Here is an 18,160-nt window from a genome sequence, read left to right as displayed (position 1 = left end):
CCTGGTCTACAAAGAGAGTCCAGGACAGAGAAACCTGTCTTGGAAACCAAAAAACCATTAAATACATTAGACACTCTGCAGAAGCCTAGAGAGGTGCAGCAAGGAAAGGAGTGTCATTCTCTCAAGGGATAGGTAAGAAGGGAAGGAGCTGCATATGTGGAGGAAAAGCCAGTCCCCGCCCAGTAACCCTGACAACCACTGATCCCATCCAGGCAAACCTCAAAGGATAAGACATACAGCAAGTCAGCAAAGACTAGTGATCAAAGTCAGAGTCTGGCCTCAGAGGCGCAGGAAGCTGAGAGGAAAGACAGGGGCAGTTCCAGTTCCCAACAGCAGCCAGGTCCTTAATAACCCTTCCCCAGGACTCAGGACCGAGGAAGCTGAGAGAAAAGACAAAGACGGGCGAAGCTCCCAGCAGCAGCAAGGTCTCCGGCAGTTCTTCCATGAAAAAGCCCGGCACCTGCTTTAAGTACCATCAAGGCATACGGAACAAACAGAGATGCATACAGAGGGGAGGGGCGGGGAAGGGGAAGAGGCAGCTTCTGGGCCCGCTAGTCTGCTCAACACAAGAAAACAAGAGGGCCTGTTCCAAATGGAAGGGAGGGCAAGGACTGGAGCTAGAGGTTGTCCTCTGCTCTCCACACACACATGTGCTCTCATTCTCACACACGAATGAACTTGCCTGTGCGCATGCTCACACACACACACACACACACACACACACACACACACACACACACAGATTTTTTTAAGTAACTGCAATTAGCCATCATATTTTCTTTAACATTAACAGAATTAAACCAGAAATCAGTGTCAAATCTGAAAAATCACCAACAGCCTTAGTTAAAGCGCCTACTTCTGTGATGAAACACCGTGACCAAAAGCAACTTGGGGAGGAAAGGGTTTATTTGGCTTACATTCTATGTCACCTCTCATCATCAAAGCAAGTCAGGATGGGAAGAAATCTGGAGACAGGAGCTGATGCAGAGGCCATGGAGGAGTGCTGTTTAATGGCTTGCTCCTCATGGCTTGCTCAGGCTGTTTTCTTGTAGAACCCAAGATCACCAGCCCAGGGATGGTCCCATCCACCACTAATCCCACCACTTAATTCACTAATTAAGAAAATGCCCTACAGGCTTGCCTACAGCCCCATCTTAAGGAGACATTTTCTCAATCAAGTCTCCCTCCTCTCATGACTACAACATGTATCAAGCTGACACTGGGCAGCCAACACACCAAGTATTCAGAGCCAATCTGAATTCCCGAGAAAAGGATCCTCACAGAGGAAGAGGGGCTAGAATACCTGGCTAGTATACACCGCCTTACCCACCTAGGGCCGAAGAAGATGACGTAACTGCTCCATAAGTCTCCTTATCACATCCCCAGACTACAAAAGACAGCAGAGGGTCTGGTAAAAAAAAAACCTGCAAGGCTTGCACTCTTACTAATGCCGGGTCCAGCAGACACTGTGCAGGAAAGCGCTTGTGGAGAGATCGACCTAGAACTTATTGGGAGGTTGATTTCACTGAAGTCAAACCGGCCTGATATGGTAATAAATACCTTCTAGTTTTCATAGACACCTTCTCGGGGTGGGTTAAGGCATTCCCCACGAAAAAGGAAATGGCAAATGTAGTGGCCAAGAAGAAACTTGAAGAAATCCTTCCCCGGTTCGGGATACCTAAGGTAATTGGGTCGGTCAATGGGCCTGCCTTTGTCACCCAGGTAAGTCAGGGACTGGCCAGACAATTGGGGATAAATTGAAAATTACATTGTGCTTACAAACCCCAGAGCTCAGGAGAGGTAGAAAGGACAAATAAAACTATAAAGGAGACCTTAACAATATAGACCTTAGAGACTGGCGGGGTGATTGGACAGCCCTTCTCTCCCTTGCCTTGTTCCAGGTACGGAACACGCCTGGACCGTTGGGACTGACACCCTTTGATATACTGTTTGGTGCACCACCACCTCTGTTTAAAATCCTAGAGAGTGTGGTGTGTCCCGATAACAGTTTTGTACCTTCCACCCATCTTTTAGCCCATTTAAAGGCTCTCGAGACGATCAGGCGAGAGATTTGGGAACAGCTGAAAGATGCCTACACTGCTAGAGACCCTACAGTTCCTCATCAGTTCGAGATTGGAGACACCGTCTTGGTATGGAGACACGGAGCTGAGAATCTCGAGCCATGGTGAAAACGACCCTACCTGGTACTGTTAATGGCTCCAATTGCCATTAAGGTAGAGGGAATCCCCACCTGGGTCCACGCTTCACATGTGAAAAGGGCTCCTCTTGAGACTAATCAAGATAAATGGATCCTAAAAAAGACTAATAATCCTCTTAAGCTGCGTCTGCGTCACAGAGGCAACCCTAAGTCAGGACAATAACCCTCATGCTCCGATACAACAGACTTGGGAGGTGATCAAAAAAAGGGGAACAAAAACAGGCTAGATAAAAGACAGAGGGACAGAAAAGCTCAACAAGGCTGGTTTGAATCCTGGCTCACCTGGTCCCCCTGGATGACTATCCTATTTTCTGCTTTAGCTGGGCCAGTGTTGATTTGCTTGATTTTAATTTGTGGCACGTGTGTGGTAAATAGGTTACTTATTCTTATTTGAGATAAAATTAGTGCTGTTCAACTGATGGTACTAAGATAACAGTACCGATCAATAAGAGACCCCGACAGGGCAGAGTATAAATCTTTTAGTATAAAATAAAATAATACTCAAAAATTAGAACAGATATACTAAGATTAGAATTATCAAGTAAAAGAAGAGGGGAATGAAATGGAAAATTTTAATTAGCATTAAAGCAACCAGAACAGCAGCGCTCTCTAACTCATAAGTGCAGGTCGACAGGTGTGCTAGCCCAAGGTCCCAGATGATAAGTCACAAAGAATGTGGAGATAGGAGAAAAAGGCCTACTGAGTGTTTCAGGGACCAGCTGGCCATAAAAGATAGGTAGAATACACAAGAACAATTTCCTGAGAGAAACAGGTACCGGACATGGTCGAGTGAGTAATGAGCCAAGACCCCTCATCCGATTTTATGGTGTCTGTTTAATCCCCCCCTTGAGGCCCGCACACAATGTTCCAGGTTTGAGTTTAACCAGATGTGTCGTTAGCTCAGATAAACATCTACCCTCAGGTTCCAAGAAAGACAGGAACCAAGGACTGTACCCATGTGATTAAGTCTGAGCTTACCCCAGATCTGCCTATGCAATTTGCTGATGTTCAAATATTTGAAACAACCAATCGTGTATGGCCGCGCCAAAACTTCCCGCTCCCCCCGACCCTTGCCCATATAAACCCCTAACCCCTGGGCTTCTGGGTCGACCCCTCTGTCTCCTGCGTGAGATCCATGTCGACCCGGAGCTCCGCCAATAAACTGCCTCATGTGTTTACAGCAAGACGGTTGTTTGTGTGTCTTTGGGTGCACGCCATCCCGAGGCTTGAGTGAGGGTCTCCCTTCGGGGATCTTTCACTACCACAGCAAAGTGGGCCGAAATGCTTTGAGGTCTGGCTTCTTAGAAGCACTATTCGCTACTTGAACTCTCTGGGGGAAAAAACCTAGCATCGTTCAACTCTGGACTCATCACCAGAGGCAGAAATGACAGCAGAGTGCGAAGCATGCAGAAGCAGAGCTGCAGTGTGCGGTGCAGTCTGGACAAAAAAGCAAAAGCAAAGCCCTGCTACAGCAGCTCAGGCTGGGGGCCCCCCGGGCAGGGACATCCCACGTGGGCGCCGAATCCCTTTCCTTCCGCGGGGGCCAGGGATAACAACTACCCCGCCAGCCAGTGTCATGGCGCTCAGCGTCCACAGCTCGCAGCCCCGCCACACGTACCTTCGCTCCGACCCAGGATCCGGCAGCACAGTTTCTGCAGCAGAACTTGGGGCGAGTTCTGATCCAGGGTTTCCATTACTGCGCCCGGACTGCGCGCCACAGCCTCCCCTTGCCCCAGGATCCCACGCCCAGAGTACGACGCCGCCATATTCACGGAAGCGGCAAATGTGCCTGCCTCCCTTTATGCACTGCCTCCCGCGCGAGGCGCGCATGCGCCCCCACCTAGGCGCCGGTCTTCACAGATTCAAGAGCATTATCAGACAACCACCAGACCATTGGACGACCAATGCCCGGATGACCCACTTACCAGAGCTTGTTGCTGACAGAGCGGGTGACCTTCGCTCCGCCCGCCATCCTTAACCCTTCCACCTTGCTACCCGAAGCTGGCGAGACCCCAGTACATCATTGTGAAGAGATACTGGCTGAAGAAACAGGGACTCGGTCAGACCTCACTGACTGGCCATGGCCTGGGGTAATAACTTGGTTCACCGACGGAAGTAGCTTTGTGGTAGCAGGTAAGCGGTGAGCTGGGGCAGCGGTAGTGGATAAAAAGTCTGTCATCCGGGCCAGCAGTTTACCAGAAGGGACGTCGGCCCAAAAAGCTGAACTTATTGCTTTGACCCAAGCACTAAGACTGGCAGAGGGAAAGGTTATCAATATCTACACTGATAGCCGGTATGCTTTCGCAACAGCTCATGTCCACGGAGCAATTTATAGACAACATGGGATGCTGACTTCAGCTGACAAAGACATTAAAAAAAACTCTTAGTTTGTTAGAGGCTGTCCATTTGCACCACAAGGTGGCGATCATCCATTGCCAAGGACATCAAAAAGAGACTGGCCCCATAGAAAGGGGGAACCAAATGGCTGACCAGATGATAAAGAGGCGGCACAAGGACCGATGATTCTAAGAGCTAAGGTTATGCCCCAACATGCTGAGGGGATTCCCGAGAAAAGGATCCTCACAGAGGAAGAGGGGCTAGAATACCTGGCTAGTATACACCGCCTTACCCACCTAGGGCCGAAGAAGATGACGTAACTGCTCCATAAGTCTCCTTATCACATCCCCAGACTACAAAAGACAGCAGAGGGTCTGGTAAAAAAAAAAACCTGCAAGGCTTGCACTCTTACTAATGCCGGGTCCAGCAGACACTGTGCAGGAAAGCGCTTGTGGAGAGATCGACCTAGAACTTATTGGGAGGTTGATTTCACTGAAGTCAAACCGGCCTGATATGGTAATAAATACCTTCTAGTTTTCATAGACACCTTCTCGGGGTGGGTTAAGGCATTCCCCACGAAAAAGGAAATGGCAAATGTAGTGGCCAAGAAGAAACTTGAAGAAATCCTTCCCCGGTTCGGGATACCTAAGGTAATTGGGTCGGTCAATGGGCCTGCCTTTGTCGCCCAGGTAAGTCAGGGACTGGCCAGACAATTGGGGATAAATTGAAAATTACATTGTGCTTACAAACCCCAGAGCTCAGGAGAGGTAGAAAGGACAAATAAAACTATAAAGGAGACCTTAACAATATAGACCTTAGAGACTGGCGGGGTGATTGGACAGCCCTTCTCTCCCTTGCCTTGTTCCAGGTACGGAACACGCCTGGACCGTTGGGACTGACACCCTTTGATATACTGTTTGGTGCACCACCACCTCTGTCTAAAATCCTAGAGAGTGTGGTGTGTCCCGATAACAGTTTTGTACCTTCCACCCATCTTTTAGCCCATTTAAAGGCTCTCGAGACGATCAGGCGAGAGATTTGGGAACAGCTGAAAGATGCCTACACTGCTAGAGACCCTACAGTTCCTCATCAGTTCGAGATTGGAGACACCGTCTTGGTATGGAGACACGGAGCTGAGAATCTCGAGCCATGGTGAAAACGACCCTACCTGGTACTGTTAATGGCTCCAACTGCCATTAAGGTAGAGGGAATCCCCACCTGGGTCCATGCTTCACATGTGAAAAAAGCTCGTCTTGAGACTAATCAAGATAAATGGATCCTAAAAAAGACTAATAATCCTCTAAAGCTGTGTCTGCATCACAGATGCAACCCTAAGTCAGGACAATAACCCTCATGCTCCGATACAACAGACTTGGGAGGTGATCAAAAAAAAGGGAACAAAAACAGGCTAGATAAAAGACAGAGGGACAGAAAGGACTGTACCCATGTGATTAGGTCTGAGCTTACCCCAGATCTGCCTATGCAATTTGCTGATGTTCAAATATTTGAAACAACCAATCGTGTATGGCCGCGCCAAAACTTCCCGCTCCCCCTGACCCTTGCCCATATAAACCCCTAACCCCTGGGCTTCTGGGTCGACCCCTCTGTCTCCTGCGTGAGATCCATGTCGACCCGGAGCTCCGCCAATAAACTGCCTCATGTGTTTACAGCAAGACGGTTGTCTGTGTGTCTTTGGGTGCACGCCATCCCGAGGCTTGAGTGAGGGTCTCCCTTCGGGGATCTTTCACTACCACAGCAAAGTGGGCCGAAATGCTTTGAGGTCTGGCTTCTTAGAAGCACTATTCGCTACTTGAACTCTCTGGGGGAAAAAACCTAGCATCGTTCAACCCTGGACTCATCACCAGAGGCAGAAATGACAGCAGAGTGCGAAGCATGCAGAAGCAGAGCTGCAGTGTGCGGTGCATTCTGGACAAGGAAGCAAAAGCAAAGCCCTGCTACAGCAGCTCAGGCCGGGGCTCACAAAACACATTTATGCTCACAATATCAAAGGTAAGACAGATAGAAACACACACACACACACACACACATGCACACACACACACAGAACAAGAGATATACATATGTCTAATCCAATATACAGAAACACAGAACACACAAACACATGCGCTTATAAATACAAATAGAAACATACACAAAAGAGAAACAAATGTATACATGAGCATGTAAACACAGACAATTTATGCTCACTTCTACAAACAGACAGATAGTCAGATGGACAGAAACACACAGACACAAACACACACACACGTGCGCATACATATCTGTACACACACACATAAATACAGATATACAGAGAGATACAAAGAAACACACTTAGAAATACAAATACAGTGAGAAACATATAACCAAACAAATTAGTGTGTGTGTGTGTGTGTGTGTGTGTGTGTGTGTGTGTGTGTGTGTGTGGTGTGTAATAAACTGATTCACATAACTACTTCTGTGCAATTATACTAAGACTTTGAGGAAGGTGAACAAAGACTACATTTGGGGAGAATCAATTGAGAAAACAATCCCCTGAACTTATTACCTCAAATTTCAGAATTAATGAACATTCATCTCCTTATCAAGGAGACCATAATGAGAAAAGACTAATTATTTCTTCATTACAAGAAAAAGTAGGATCACATTCAGTTGCTCTGTTACAGAATCACTGATTTTCACTGATAAATGGTGTCTTTCATTCCAATACCTTTGTGTTTGAAGATCTGTACAAATTTCTAGATTTATTGTGTCAGCATAAAAACATTTAGAAACCAAGGTTTTGGGGAAACATTTCCTAGTTCACTCAGTTAATCATCTGAGAGACTCTTAAAATACTATGACATTGATAAGATCATGTATAATCCAATAGAAGAAACACTGCCTTCGAACAGATATGACCAAGTTTTTTCTCATTGTCAAATGGCTGATTTTCTACCTGTTGTAGAAGCACCTCATGAAAGACATGGGCCAAAACATATGCAGCATTGTATATGTCATAACTGCTATCACTGAAGACCATGTCAAAGTCTGTGCCATTAGCCATTCCAATGAGGCATTGGATGAGCAGTTCTTCATTGTCTTACAGTTAGATGCTGAGGCTTCGCAGTTAAAGTTCATCCACTTCAGTCTTGCCAGATATTTATCTGAGTATTTGAGAGGGTTCAATGTCTGGACAAAATTTTTAAAACCTGAAATCTTACCATGGTGCTGTGCAAAAGCAAAAGTCCCATGGAATGTGTCAAGTGTGAGATCTCTCTTACTTGTAGGAACATCCCACTGTGAGGTAGTGACCCATGTTCTTCATATACCTAGAGATTCCCACATTCTAAAGGCCACAGCAAGAGTACTGTCTGTGTCACCATCATGATGTCATGATTTGGTTGTAATATACTTCAGCTCTTGACATGTATACCTCCATGTTCAGTGTGATCATGTTCACAAAGGCAAAGCAGACTATATCCTTTTCCATTTCTCTTTTCAAATCTGAGAGAAATTGTGTACCCTGTTCATTGTCAGAGATGGCCAGCTCTACCCAGTTGCAGTTTAAATAAAGTAAGAAGGCGACAAGGGCCATGGGGAGAGATGTATCCTCATGGGCCATCTGATAAATATAGGGAAATTGTACATGGTCATTCTGGAGAGGATGGAAAGGCCCATAAGTAAAATGAAGATCCTAGAACACAGGGAGCGGCATGAGGTAGCATGTACTTTTAAGAACTTGTGAACACATTTAATCTGTAAAAATCTCTAGAAATTCCCCTTAACTATTACTTCTCCTATTATCCCTATTTCATATAAAGAAATTCCAGATCCCCATCAAGTATCTGAATAATATCATTGAACTACAGAGATTGACATAAGGCCAGTAAGACCAGTCTCCTCTTTACACCCTTTTTTTTTGCATCTTATCAAAGCCACCAATGGAGACACAAATTAATTAAATTTTAACCCAACAAACTCTCACCTGCTGAGGTTCATGGCTGTACATGAATGTGTGGTATAGTACAGATGCTTCCCAGTTTTGTCCTGTAAGAAAAACTGTACAAGTGACTACTTGGGCACAGTCATAATTAGGAGAAAACAAATGAGTTGGTTAAGAAACATGAATGAGAGCTTTTAATTCTGAAACACTTATAAAATGTGGTACTGGAAATACTATAGATATATTTGGTAGAATATCATGGTTTCTGTTTATTTCATCCAAGGAAAAAGCCAAAACCATAGGAAACTGGCTTTCAGCTGGTGTTCTGTAAGATGGTACAATATTTACTATGTACGGAAGTATACACATAATCATTTGAAATCAATACAATGACTATCATGTACTTGAAGATATTGTCTTTATCCCTATGTTTGGAACAATTATCCCATGGAATAAAGTTTGCAAAGATAAAAGTATGGAATTTTGCAACACCTATATAATTTCATGTGAGTTCATTTACACAAAACATTCATATTCCATGGAAAGCATTTCCATCGGTGGTTATTGAATACTTACTTAGAAGGTAAAGACAAGGCCACAGGTTTTGACCAAGCTATAAACCTGATTATGTATTCATTTATTAATTACATAGAAATATGAAAATTACACATGATGTTTGAGCCTCTGAGTTTCTGGTATTTCCATATGAAATTAACTGAACTGACTAAGATAGTGAAAGAATGACTGGTGAATGCACGGGAGTGTTTCTGGAGCAACATTTGGTACCAAGGTTAAATCCATTATAATTATTTGGAGATATATATATCATATTCTCTCCTATCCATCTTCATATTGTTGTTTTGCTTTTTAGATTATATTTGAGGCAGAGCATCTTTTTTCTGGTTTATTTTCCAATAAATGCACATGCAGGAGATGCATATTTAAATAGATGCATGTCTGATTTTGGAAATCAATATGTTACCTTATCAGAAAACTGGTAAAAGATTAACCTCCAGACATAGGTGTACCATACCTGGACATCTATCCTAGGACACTTGCTCAATTATGTTCATAACAGCCTCATTCATAATAGCTAGAGTCCAGAAAACATTGATGTCACTCAAACAAACAATGGAGAATAAACAATGAAATACTACTCAGATATAAAAACAAAGAAAATCATAATTTTTTCATACAAGTAGACTAGAAAACATCTGCTGAGTGTGATAACCTAGACTAACAAAAATGCACATGGATATGATTACTTAGCCATATAGTACAGGATAAGAATACTAGAATTTACTTAGCCAAAGAAAATGAGTAAAAAGGAGGAACCCAGAGAGGATGCTTTATTCTCCCTCAGAAAGGGAAATATAATAGATAGCAGAAGAAGTTAAAGATACAGAACAAGGTAGGAGAGAAAGTTCAGATAGAAATGAGGGTGGATACCAGACCTGGGGAGAGCTGATGCAGCAGGTCAGAGGGCCTGAACAGTAAGAATTAAGGCATGTGTGGATATATCTCTCTGACAAGAAGGATAAATAAGACAGTTCTGGGATGATATGGTGGTGACTGAGATGAGAAGACACCCTCTAACTAGACAGAACTCCTAACGGAGGAAGGGGAATACCAACCAACCAACAAGAACTATGACTCGAAATTTACCTTTCCTACAAGATATGCAGGGATAAAAATAAAGCAGAGATTAGGGAATGTCCAAGCAATGCCTGGCCCAAACTGAGACTCAGAACACAGGAGAGAGACAACCTCTGACACTACTATTGATATTCTGCTGTGTTTCAGACACCAGTGAATCAAAACAGATGCTAAGAATCAAAACCAAATATTAGACAAATGTTCAGATTCTTGTAGAAAAGTAGGAGGAAGTATAGAAGGATGAACAACTAACATAAACTACACAAGAAATCAACAGTCAATTTATCAGGGCACAGAGGGAGTTGTGGAGACTCAATCACCTACCAAGGATCCTCTAAGGCTGGACCTAGGACTCCTACACAGATGTAGGTGATGCGTAATTCAGGCTTAGTGTGGGTCCCCTAGTAAGGGGAGCTTAGATTGTCTCTAACATGGACTCTGTTGCCTGTTTTCTTTACTCTCTTTCCCTTGGTAGGGATTCATTTTCAGGCCACATGGGAAGAGTACACACTCAACCTTGATGTGATTGTTGAGTTGAAATGATTTGGTGGGGGAATCCCCTCCTTTGAATAACAGAGAATGCAGATGGAATAGATGGAGAGAGAATGAGGCAAGGAATAGAGGAGGGAGGGGGCAATGATCAGTAAGTAAAATACATAAACAAATATATTACATAAAAAAATGTTGTATGCCTCTATGTGTCTGGATGTATGGACATAAGCAATGCTCTTTTATGACATGGACAAAAAAAATAAATTGAGGTTTTTATTCTATTTATGGGAAAAATCATTCCTGTCTCTTGCTAGTTATTTCCTATCACCTGAATAATAAGCATCAAATATAATCCTTCACTCGGAATGATTCACTCATATTTAAATATAATTAGATTTTCATTTAGAAATTGTACATTTGAGTTATTTTTGTCTATACAAATAGCTCCTTTTAGAATACCTTTATTACAGCACAGAAAAAATGCCATTGGAAACTTCAGTTAAACACATTAGAAAGGTGATACTTGAACTTGTGTGACAGAAGCAGTAACTCTTGCATACTAAACATAAACAACGTCAATTACTTGAGCTACCAGAGTGGTCTAGTAGTCTAAAGTGCTTTCTGTGCTTGGAAACAACAGTCAGAAATCCAGAAAGCAAAAAATATGTAGAGTAGCCACATGGTAAAATATGCAATTATAGTTAGTAAAATTACTAAAAGAGACATGTAAGTAGTAACTGTGATAAAAGTGTAGGAAAAGAAACAGCTTAGACATAAAAAGAAGTCACATATTTCTTAAAGAACTGCAGAGATGGGCTACTAGGAAACTTCTCTATTTCTGTTCTCAAGCACTGTCAACTATAAATGCCACAAATGTAACTCAGTCAGCTCACAAGTGAAGATGGAGTCACCACTATTAGTGATAATGTTTCTTCCCAAACATAAAATTTACAATTTAAGCATTCTTTCTTTGTGCTAAAACATATTTTGGCCACACTTCCAGTTGTACTATCGGAGCACTAGCATCTTCCTGAGAATAAGGAACATCTGGAAATTGGAGTGAGATTTGTTTCTGCCAATATTACATGTTTGCAAAATACAATGTAAAGAGTAAAGCATACAGGAAATCTTTCTGATTATTTTAATAAAAATGGCAAAAATTAAGTTGGAATATAAGATTTTTTATTTCTCTTTATGAGAACAGGAATCACTCCTCTCTCTTCCTAGTCATTTCACATCATCTGAACAACAAACATGTGGTCTTTGGTTCCATAAGATAAGTGGGCTGAGCAACCAAAAGTGAGCAAGCCAATCAATAAACAGCATTCCTCATGGCTCCTGCCTCTAGCTCCTGCTCTGGTTGAGTTCCTGCCCTAACTTCATTCTATAATGAACAGTGATGAAGAAATATAGCTAAATATGCCAGATATTTTTATATCCACTTTAGACCTGCTAGAGTCATCTCAGAGGAGGAAACATCAATTAAGAAAAGGCCTCCCTAAGACTGGGTTGTAGGCAAGCCTGTAAGGTATTTTCTCAAATAGTGATTGATAGGGATTGGCCCAGCCCGTTGTTGGCGGGGCCATTCCTGGACTGGTAGTCCTGAATCCTGTAAGGAAACATGCCAAGAAAACCATTATGAGATATACAGTAAATAGAAGCCCTCTGTGGCCTCTGTATCACCCTCTGCCTCCACTTGTGGGCCTTCTTTGAGATCCCTGTCCTGATTTTTTTTTCAGTGATGGACTACAATGTAAAAATATAAGCTTAATAAAAGTTTTTCTCTCCATCTTGTTTTTGGTCATGGTGTTTCATCACAAAAATAGTAACAATAGTTTTTAAAAAGCAATATATTTTTTTTTCTCCCAATTTGCTCTTGGTCATGGTATTTCACTATTTTGTTTAGTTTTTTAAAATCTGTTTGTGTGTGTTTCAATTGCAGTCTTGGTGTTTTCTTTTACTCTTTTTGTTTTGTGTTTAGAAACAAAAGCTCACTAACTCTTTATAGCATTGACAGTTCTATAACTTACTATGTAGACAAAGCTGGCCTAGAACTGAAAGAGATCTGCCCATTTATGCCTTCTGAGTACTGAAAATGAAAGTGTGGTCTACCGTTCTAAGCTAAATGTTCACTCTTTTCTCTCTTTCTTCTTTCTTTCTTTCTTTCTTTCTTTCCTGAAAACAGTGTTTCCCAGGATAGCCCTGGTTGGTGTTATATTCTCTAAGTATACCAGGCTGGCCTTGAACTCACAGATCATCTGCTTCCTGATGCTGTGGTATCATCAAACCTGCCATCCCTGTTTTTAAAAATAATGATTTGCTTGGTTTTTGTTAAATTTGTCTATTTGCATTTTAAAGACAGAGAAGGGGTGGCAGAAATTTGGATGGGTTTGAAGATAGAAGAAAAAAGTAAAAAAAAGAAAGTAGAAAATATCATTTCATTATAAAAGAAAGATATTATATATGTTCATGAACATGCGCATCTTTAAATATATTAGACAAAATGAATATTTAACCAATCTATGAAATCCAGAATTCAAACTCAGTGTATCAAAATAATGAGACAGAATCAGTTAATTTATGTTGAGTTTTAATACATGCTTATGACACACTATGTGCTATCAAAACATGACTCTAGGATAAAGTGGTGAAATCTCACTTATAAATTTTCCATTTCCTAATCAGAGCTTTGTGTTAGGAGGCTTGGAGATCCTCTGCTGATTTACCATGAAATATGTAGTAATGATTGAATTCTATAATATATTGCAAGCCTATGATTACATGAATAAAGTCAAAATGATACTTATTATATCTATGTATGAAGTCATTTGAATCTATACTATCCATTGGCAAAAATTGTACTTATTTTTCTTGTGTCTCACAAATGACCTTCCACAGTTTTTATTTTATCTTGTGCTTTAAAATATTCATTATTTGTTTTACAATTATCTAATAAAAATTATTATATTCACCTCCACCACCACACCTTCTCATAAGCACTCTCTCCACTCTTACCTTCATACCCAACTAAGTCTGTGTTTTTATTCTTTTTTTCACTTTACTATACTTTGTGTCCTATAAATACTATTGTAATTGGGGCCTTTCCTTGAGTGTTCTCAATCCTCTAGGGATCACAACACTGAAGAAACTGACCATATTTCACCCAATAACTGTCAAATCTCAATAGCATCTCAGCTAGGGGTGAGAGATTTTTGTGCCCATCTCTTCTGCATGATGGTATTTTGCCTTGTTTGAGAATGGTCTTACACATGCTGTCATAATCTTTGTGAGTTCAAATGTGTAACTAATATGTTTTGGACAGAAAATACTGTTTCCTAGAGATTGTCCACAGCCTCTGGCCATGACAACCTTCCCCCTTATCTTCAGCCATGATCCCCAGCCTTTTGAGTAGGCATGTGATATGTAAGTCACATGTATGGCTGAGCACTTCATAGTCTTTTACAATCTCTGATATACTCTGTCATTGCTTTCTTTGTTATTTGCCATCTGCTGGAAAAAAAGCTTTGCTGATGAGGGCAGAGGGATGCACTAATGCATGTGTACAGCAATAATAAACTAGGGCTTAAGTTCATACTGTGTCCATTTAACAGAATTATATCGTTAAGTCCATCCCTGGGTCTGTAACCTACCTAGTTACAGACTTAGCTATTTTTATAGTGCCAAACATGTGTTCCATATTATTGAAGGGACCTTATATCAAAACATTAAAAATGTTGGTTCAACATATAATATTTGTGCCCGTTTTTATACTAGAAGGCATATCATATATGGCCAGCCATTATTATAGCCCTCATGGTTCACAGATGAGTGAGAGTTATGATTATTTTTATTTTCTTTAGTACCATGCATAGTACCTTTCAGCACTATGAATATACGCAGGAAAGATAAAGCATCCAAGTGAGTAACAGCTTGATATTTCCACGTTGTGTAATTCAATTATATAGCATTCTCAACAGTGGCATCTTGCCATCAAGATTGCAGGATGCAATCTTGTACCTTCCTAATATAAATTCTAGATAATGAATAGTAAAGATGTACAGCATATGACTTTCTTAGCGTGAATCAGAGTAGTCATTCCCACAGTTTACAAGTTTACTGAGATGTCCAAAATTCTGGTGTGTTATTTTGGTACCTGACATTTCGATTTGATTATGATATGTTTTTTACTTAAAATATTTTCAATGCTCGTCTATGGATTTCTATTTTAATCATTGTAGTCTGTCGCCCTGCTCCTAAATTTTGTGGTTTTCATTATTTTCTCCTGCTAAATACAATCACATCTTTACTTATTAGTTTTAAATTAGGGCATATACAAAGTCTTTTGGGTTTTTTTTTCTGTGAAGTTTTCTGTGAAGATAAATACATTAGGTTTAAAAGAAACACACCTCAGAGCATGCACACAATCTGTAAATTTTAGCACCACCTCAGAAAAAGAATATATTGGAGATATGAAAAATACAAAGTCCTTTGAGACAGCATGCATAGCAGATATATGGTATACCAGCAGCTACACTAAATTAAAATAAGATTTTGAAAAGGAATAGGGAATTACAAAGAATCATAGTTGCAAACATTTTGCTGAAGGAAAACAAACCACTAAGTGGCTAAAATGCCAGAATTTGGAAGAAAATTTTGACATCTAAAAATGCACTATTTCTTTTCTTTTCAAGTATGTTTACTATAGAATTAATCTCCTTCCGTTAATATCTTTACAAACTATTTTTAAAATATTGATTTTCTTTTGAACCCTGAACAGTGTCTTAATATGAAATATTTCTATATCCAAGTAAAGAACAATTTACTAACTATAATCTTAAAGAAACTTTTGTGAACAGCACATTTTGACACTAAAATGAATACCCTACCACACAACAGGGATATATGCTAAACCATGTTCATAGCTGCTTTATACATAATAGCCAGAACATGGAAACAGCTAAGTGTCCTTCAGTAGAAGAATGGAATAAGAAATCATGGTACATTTACACTATGGAATACTACTCAGCTATTAAAAACAAGGAATTCCCAAAATTTGTGGATAAATGGATTGATCTAGAAATTATCATAATGAGTGAGTTCACCCAGAAGCAAAAAGAGACAAACGGTATATACTCACTTATATCAAAACACTAATCCAAGGGATACGTACCATGAAAAACTTTACTTACCAAGAAAGTGGGTCAGAGGAGAGGACATCCTATTGAGACTTTAGGTGAGAGTAGCATGGAAGAATGGGGAAATAGTAGGATCCACAGGGTCCTGGAAACCTACAAGAAGAACTTTATGACAGGCAGATCTGGGTCCTGGGGTCCTCCTCAAACTAAGGCACCAGCCAAGGAGAATATAGGCAGTAAACTTCGAACCCCTACCAAGACCTAGCCGACGAACATGATATTCTCCACCGTTGAGTGGAGAGTGAGATTTGACTCTCACATGAACTCTGGTGCCCCTTTTCTGACCACGTCCCCTGGATGGGGAGGCCTGGCGGCACTCAGAGGAAAGACAGCAAGTTACCAAGAAGAGACTCAATATTCTAAGAGCATATATAGGGGGAGGAGGTCTCCCTCAGTCACAGACATAGGGGAGGGGAAAAGGGGGGAAGTGGGAGGGAGGCAAGAATGGGAGAAAACAGGGGAAGGGCTAATGATCAAGATGTAATATAAATAAATTAATAAAAAATAACAAAACCATAAGGACATCAGTTCGGAGGAATGATTCTCCTGGTGTTGCCAGCAGGATTTCTTCTGCTGGAACCTGGAGTAACCAGAACCTGGAACCTCAGCAGGAGCTGGAGCCCTGAAGCTTTCCCTTGAGTGGTTCTCTCTATGAGCATCTCGAAGTGGAGCAATGAACAGCCAAAACAATCCCAAGTCTCCAAAGGCCCCACCTCCTGTTTTGCGTTCATTTATATATCTCCTCCCAGAGTCTGTTCATAGATCTTTTCAGCTGACAACAATCAAGTTCCCACATGAGGTGGTTTGTATTCTAGTGGACTAACCTCACCTGTTCTCTCACAAGACGATTCCAATTCCACATTTGGGATCATAACAAAAACAGATTTATCTCTCCTTCACTCATGTTTTCAAGGCCAGCCTAGTCTGTACAGTTTATTCAAAGCCACCCTGTTCAAAAAATCATAGAAATGACAGTATGACAATATATGATTTTGACTAACTTTGTGCAGTTCTTTAAATAAGATAGTCACAAAAACTTCAGTGATTGTATAAACATATAATGACCATTTGTAATGTAGAAGATGGAAGGCCAAGATTCAGACATGAAGAATTCTGATGCTTTGGTAGAACCTATTTGCTCACTCATGGACAATTTTTCTTTTATTTTTCCATGCATAAGAGAAAAATAAATCAATACAATAATAGAGTCTTGAGACCATAATCAATGAATGTTCTTTAGGATCTAGCCTAATTTTATCTCTTAAAATGCCAATTCTAATTTCAGTCATTCATGAGAAGATATTAAAATATGGATTTTATAGGATCATCAGCATTTAGGTAATGAGAACCATAACAATAAATATGAAGCTTGTGTGATCTATGTCTTCTTCCTGGGTAATTTTATGAAATATATGCAGGTATAAGTTTAAGAACTACCAGTTTGTTCTGGCCCTGGTTTTTGCCATTGAGGAGATCAACAGAAACCCTCATCTTCTACCCAACACAACTCTGGGCTTTGATGTCCTTAATGTTCCATTTAGTGAAAATAATATTCTTTTTGCTGCCCTGTTATGGCTCACAAGGATGAGCAATCCAATACCTAATTACAACTTTGTACAAAAGAGAATATCCCCAGTTGCAATCACAGGAACATCATTGGTAATATCTGCCCAGATTGAGACACTGATACAACTCTACAAAATACCTCAGGTAAGGGGTGGTTTCTGGGAACCAGGAGTCAAGTATCCTTTGTTGATGGTATAGGTATCTGAAAAGGTTATGTAAGGACACTGGAGTTAATCCTCTATCAGAGGCAACTATGAAGGTCCTTGATGACAGTTCCATATCTGCAGTACTTGAAATAGAAAAAGAATGAGAGGTGGATGAGACTGGCTAGGTTATTTAAAATGGAAACCTCTCAGTAATTTCTGTGGAAAAACTCTGTAATGAATTTGCCTTTTACAATATGACAGAACCATGTTTTACCCTCGCTGCTTACATATGTTGACCCTGGACTGAGATTGTGTTTGGTGCCAATGTTCTTTAACTTGTTTCCATTTTTTTTCCTCTTCAGCTCACTTTTGGGCCATTTTATTCTATCTTGAATGACCCAGAACAGTTTAAATTCCTCTATCAGATGGCTCCTAAGGACACATCTCTGTCACTTGCAGTAGTCTCTTTGTTGCTTCATTTCAACTGGTCCTGGGTTGGTCTAATAATCTCAGATGACCACCAAGGATCCCAGATCCTCTCTGACTTGAGAAAAGATATGGAGAGTAAAAGCATCTGCATAGCCTCTGTGAAAATGATCTCTGGCACCTGGAATTCATTTTCCAA

The 18,160-nt window shown here is 40.9% G+C and overlaps 1 protein-coding gene across 1 annotated transcript in view; it reads right to left on the bottom strand.

Annotated features, from left to right (window-relative positions):
- The window catches only part of LOC311602768 (gamma-tubulin complex component 3-like), a 54,970-nt gene extending 50,536 nt beyond the window's left edge, over positions 1-4,434 (bottom strand). Inside the window, exon 1 of the mRNA XM_084791298.1 lies at positions 3,837-4,434. Within this exon, the coding sequence (XP_084647424.1) occupies positions 3,837-3,984 (148 nt within the window). The 5' untranslated portion in view covers positions 3,985-4,434. The remainder of the gene's footprint in view (positions 1-3,836) is intronic.
- Positions 4,435-18,160: the final 13,726 nt, after the last annotated feature.

The sequence above is a fragment of the Acomys minous genome, assembly GCF_964271855.1.
Source record: "Acomys minous genome assembly, chromosome: 8".
NCBI lineage: Eukaryota > Metazoa > Chordata > Mammalia > Rodentia > Muridae > Acomys > Acomys minous.
Note: the sequence above shows the minus strand (reverse complement) of the source record. Positions and strands in the feature narration are given on the sequence as shown.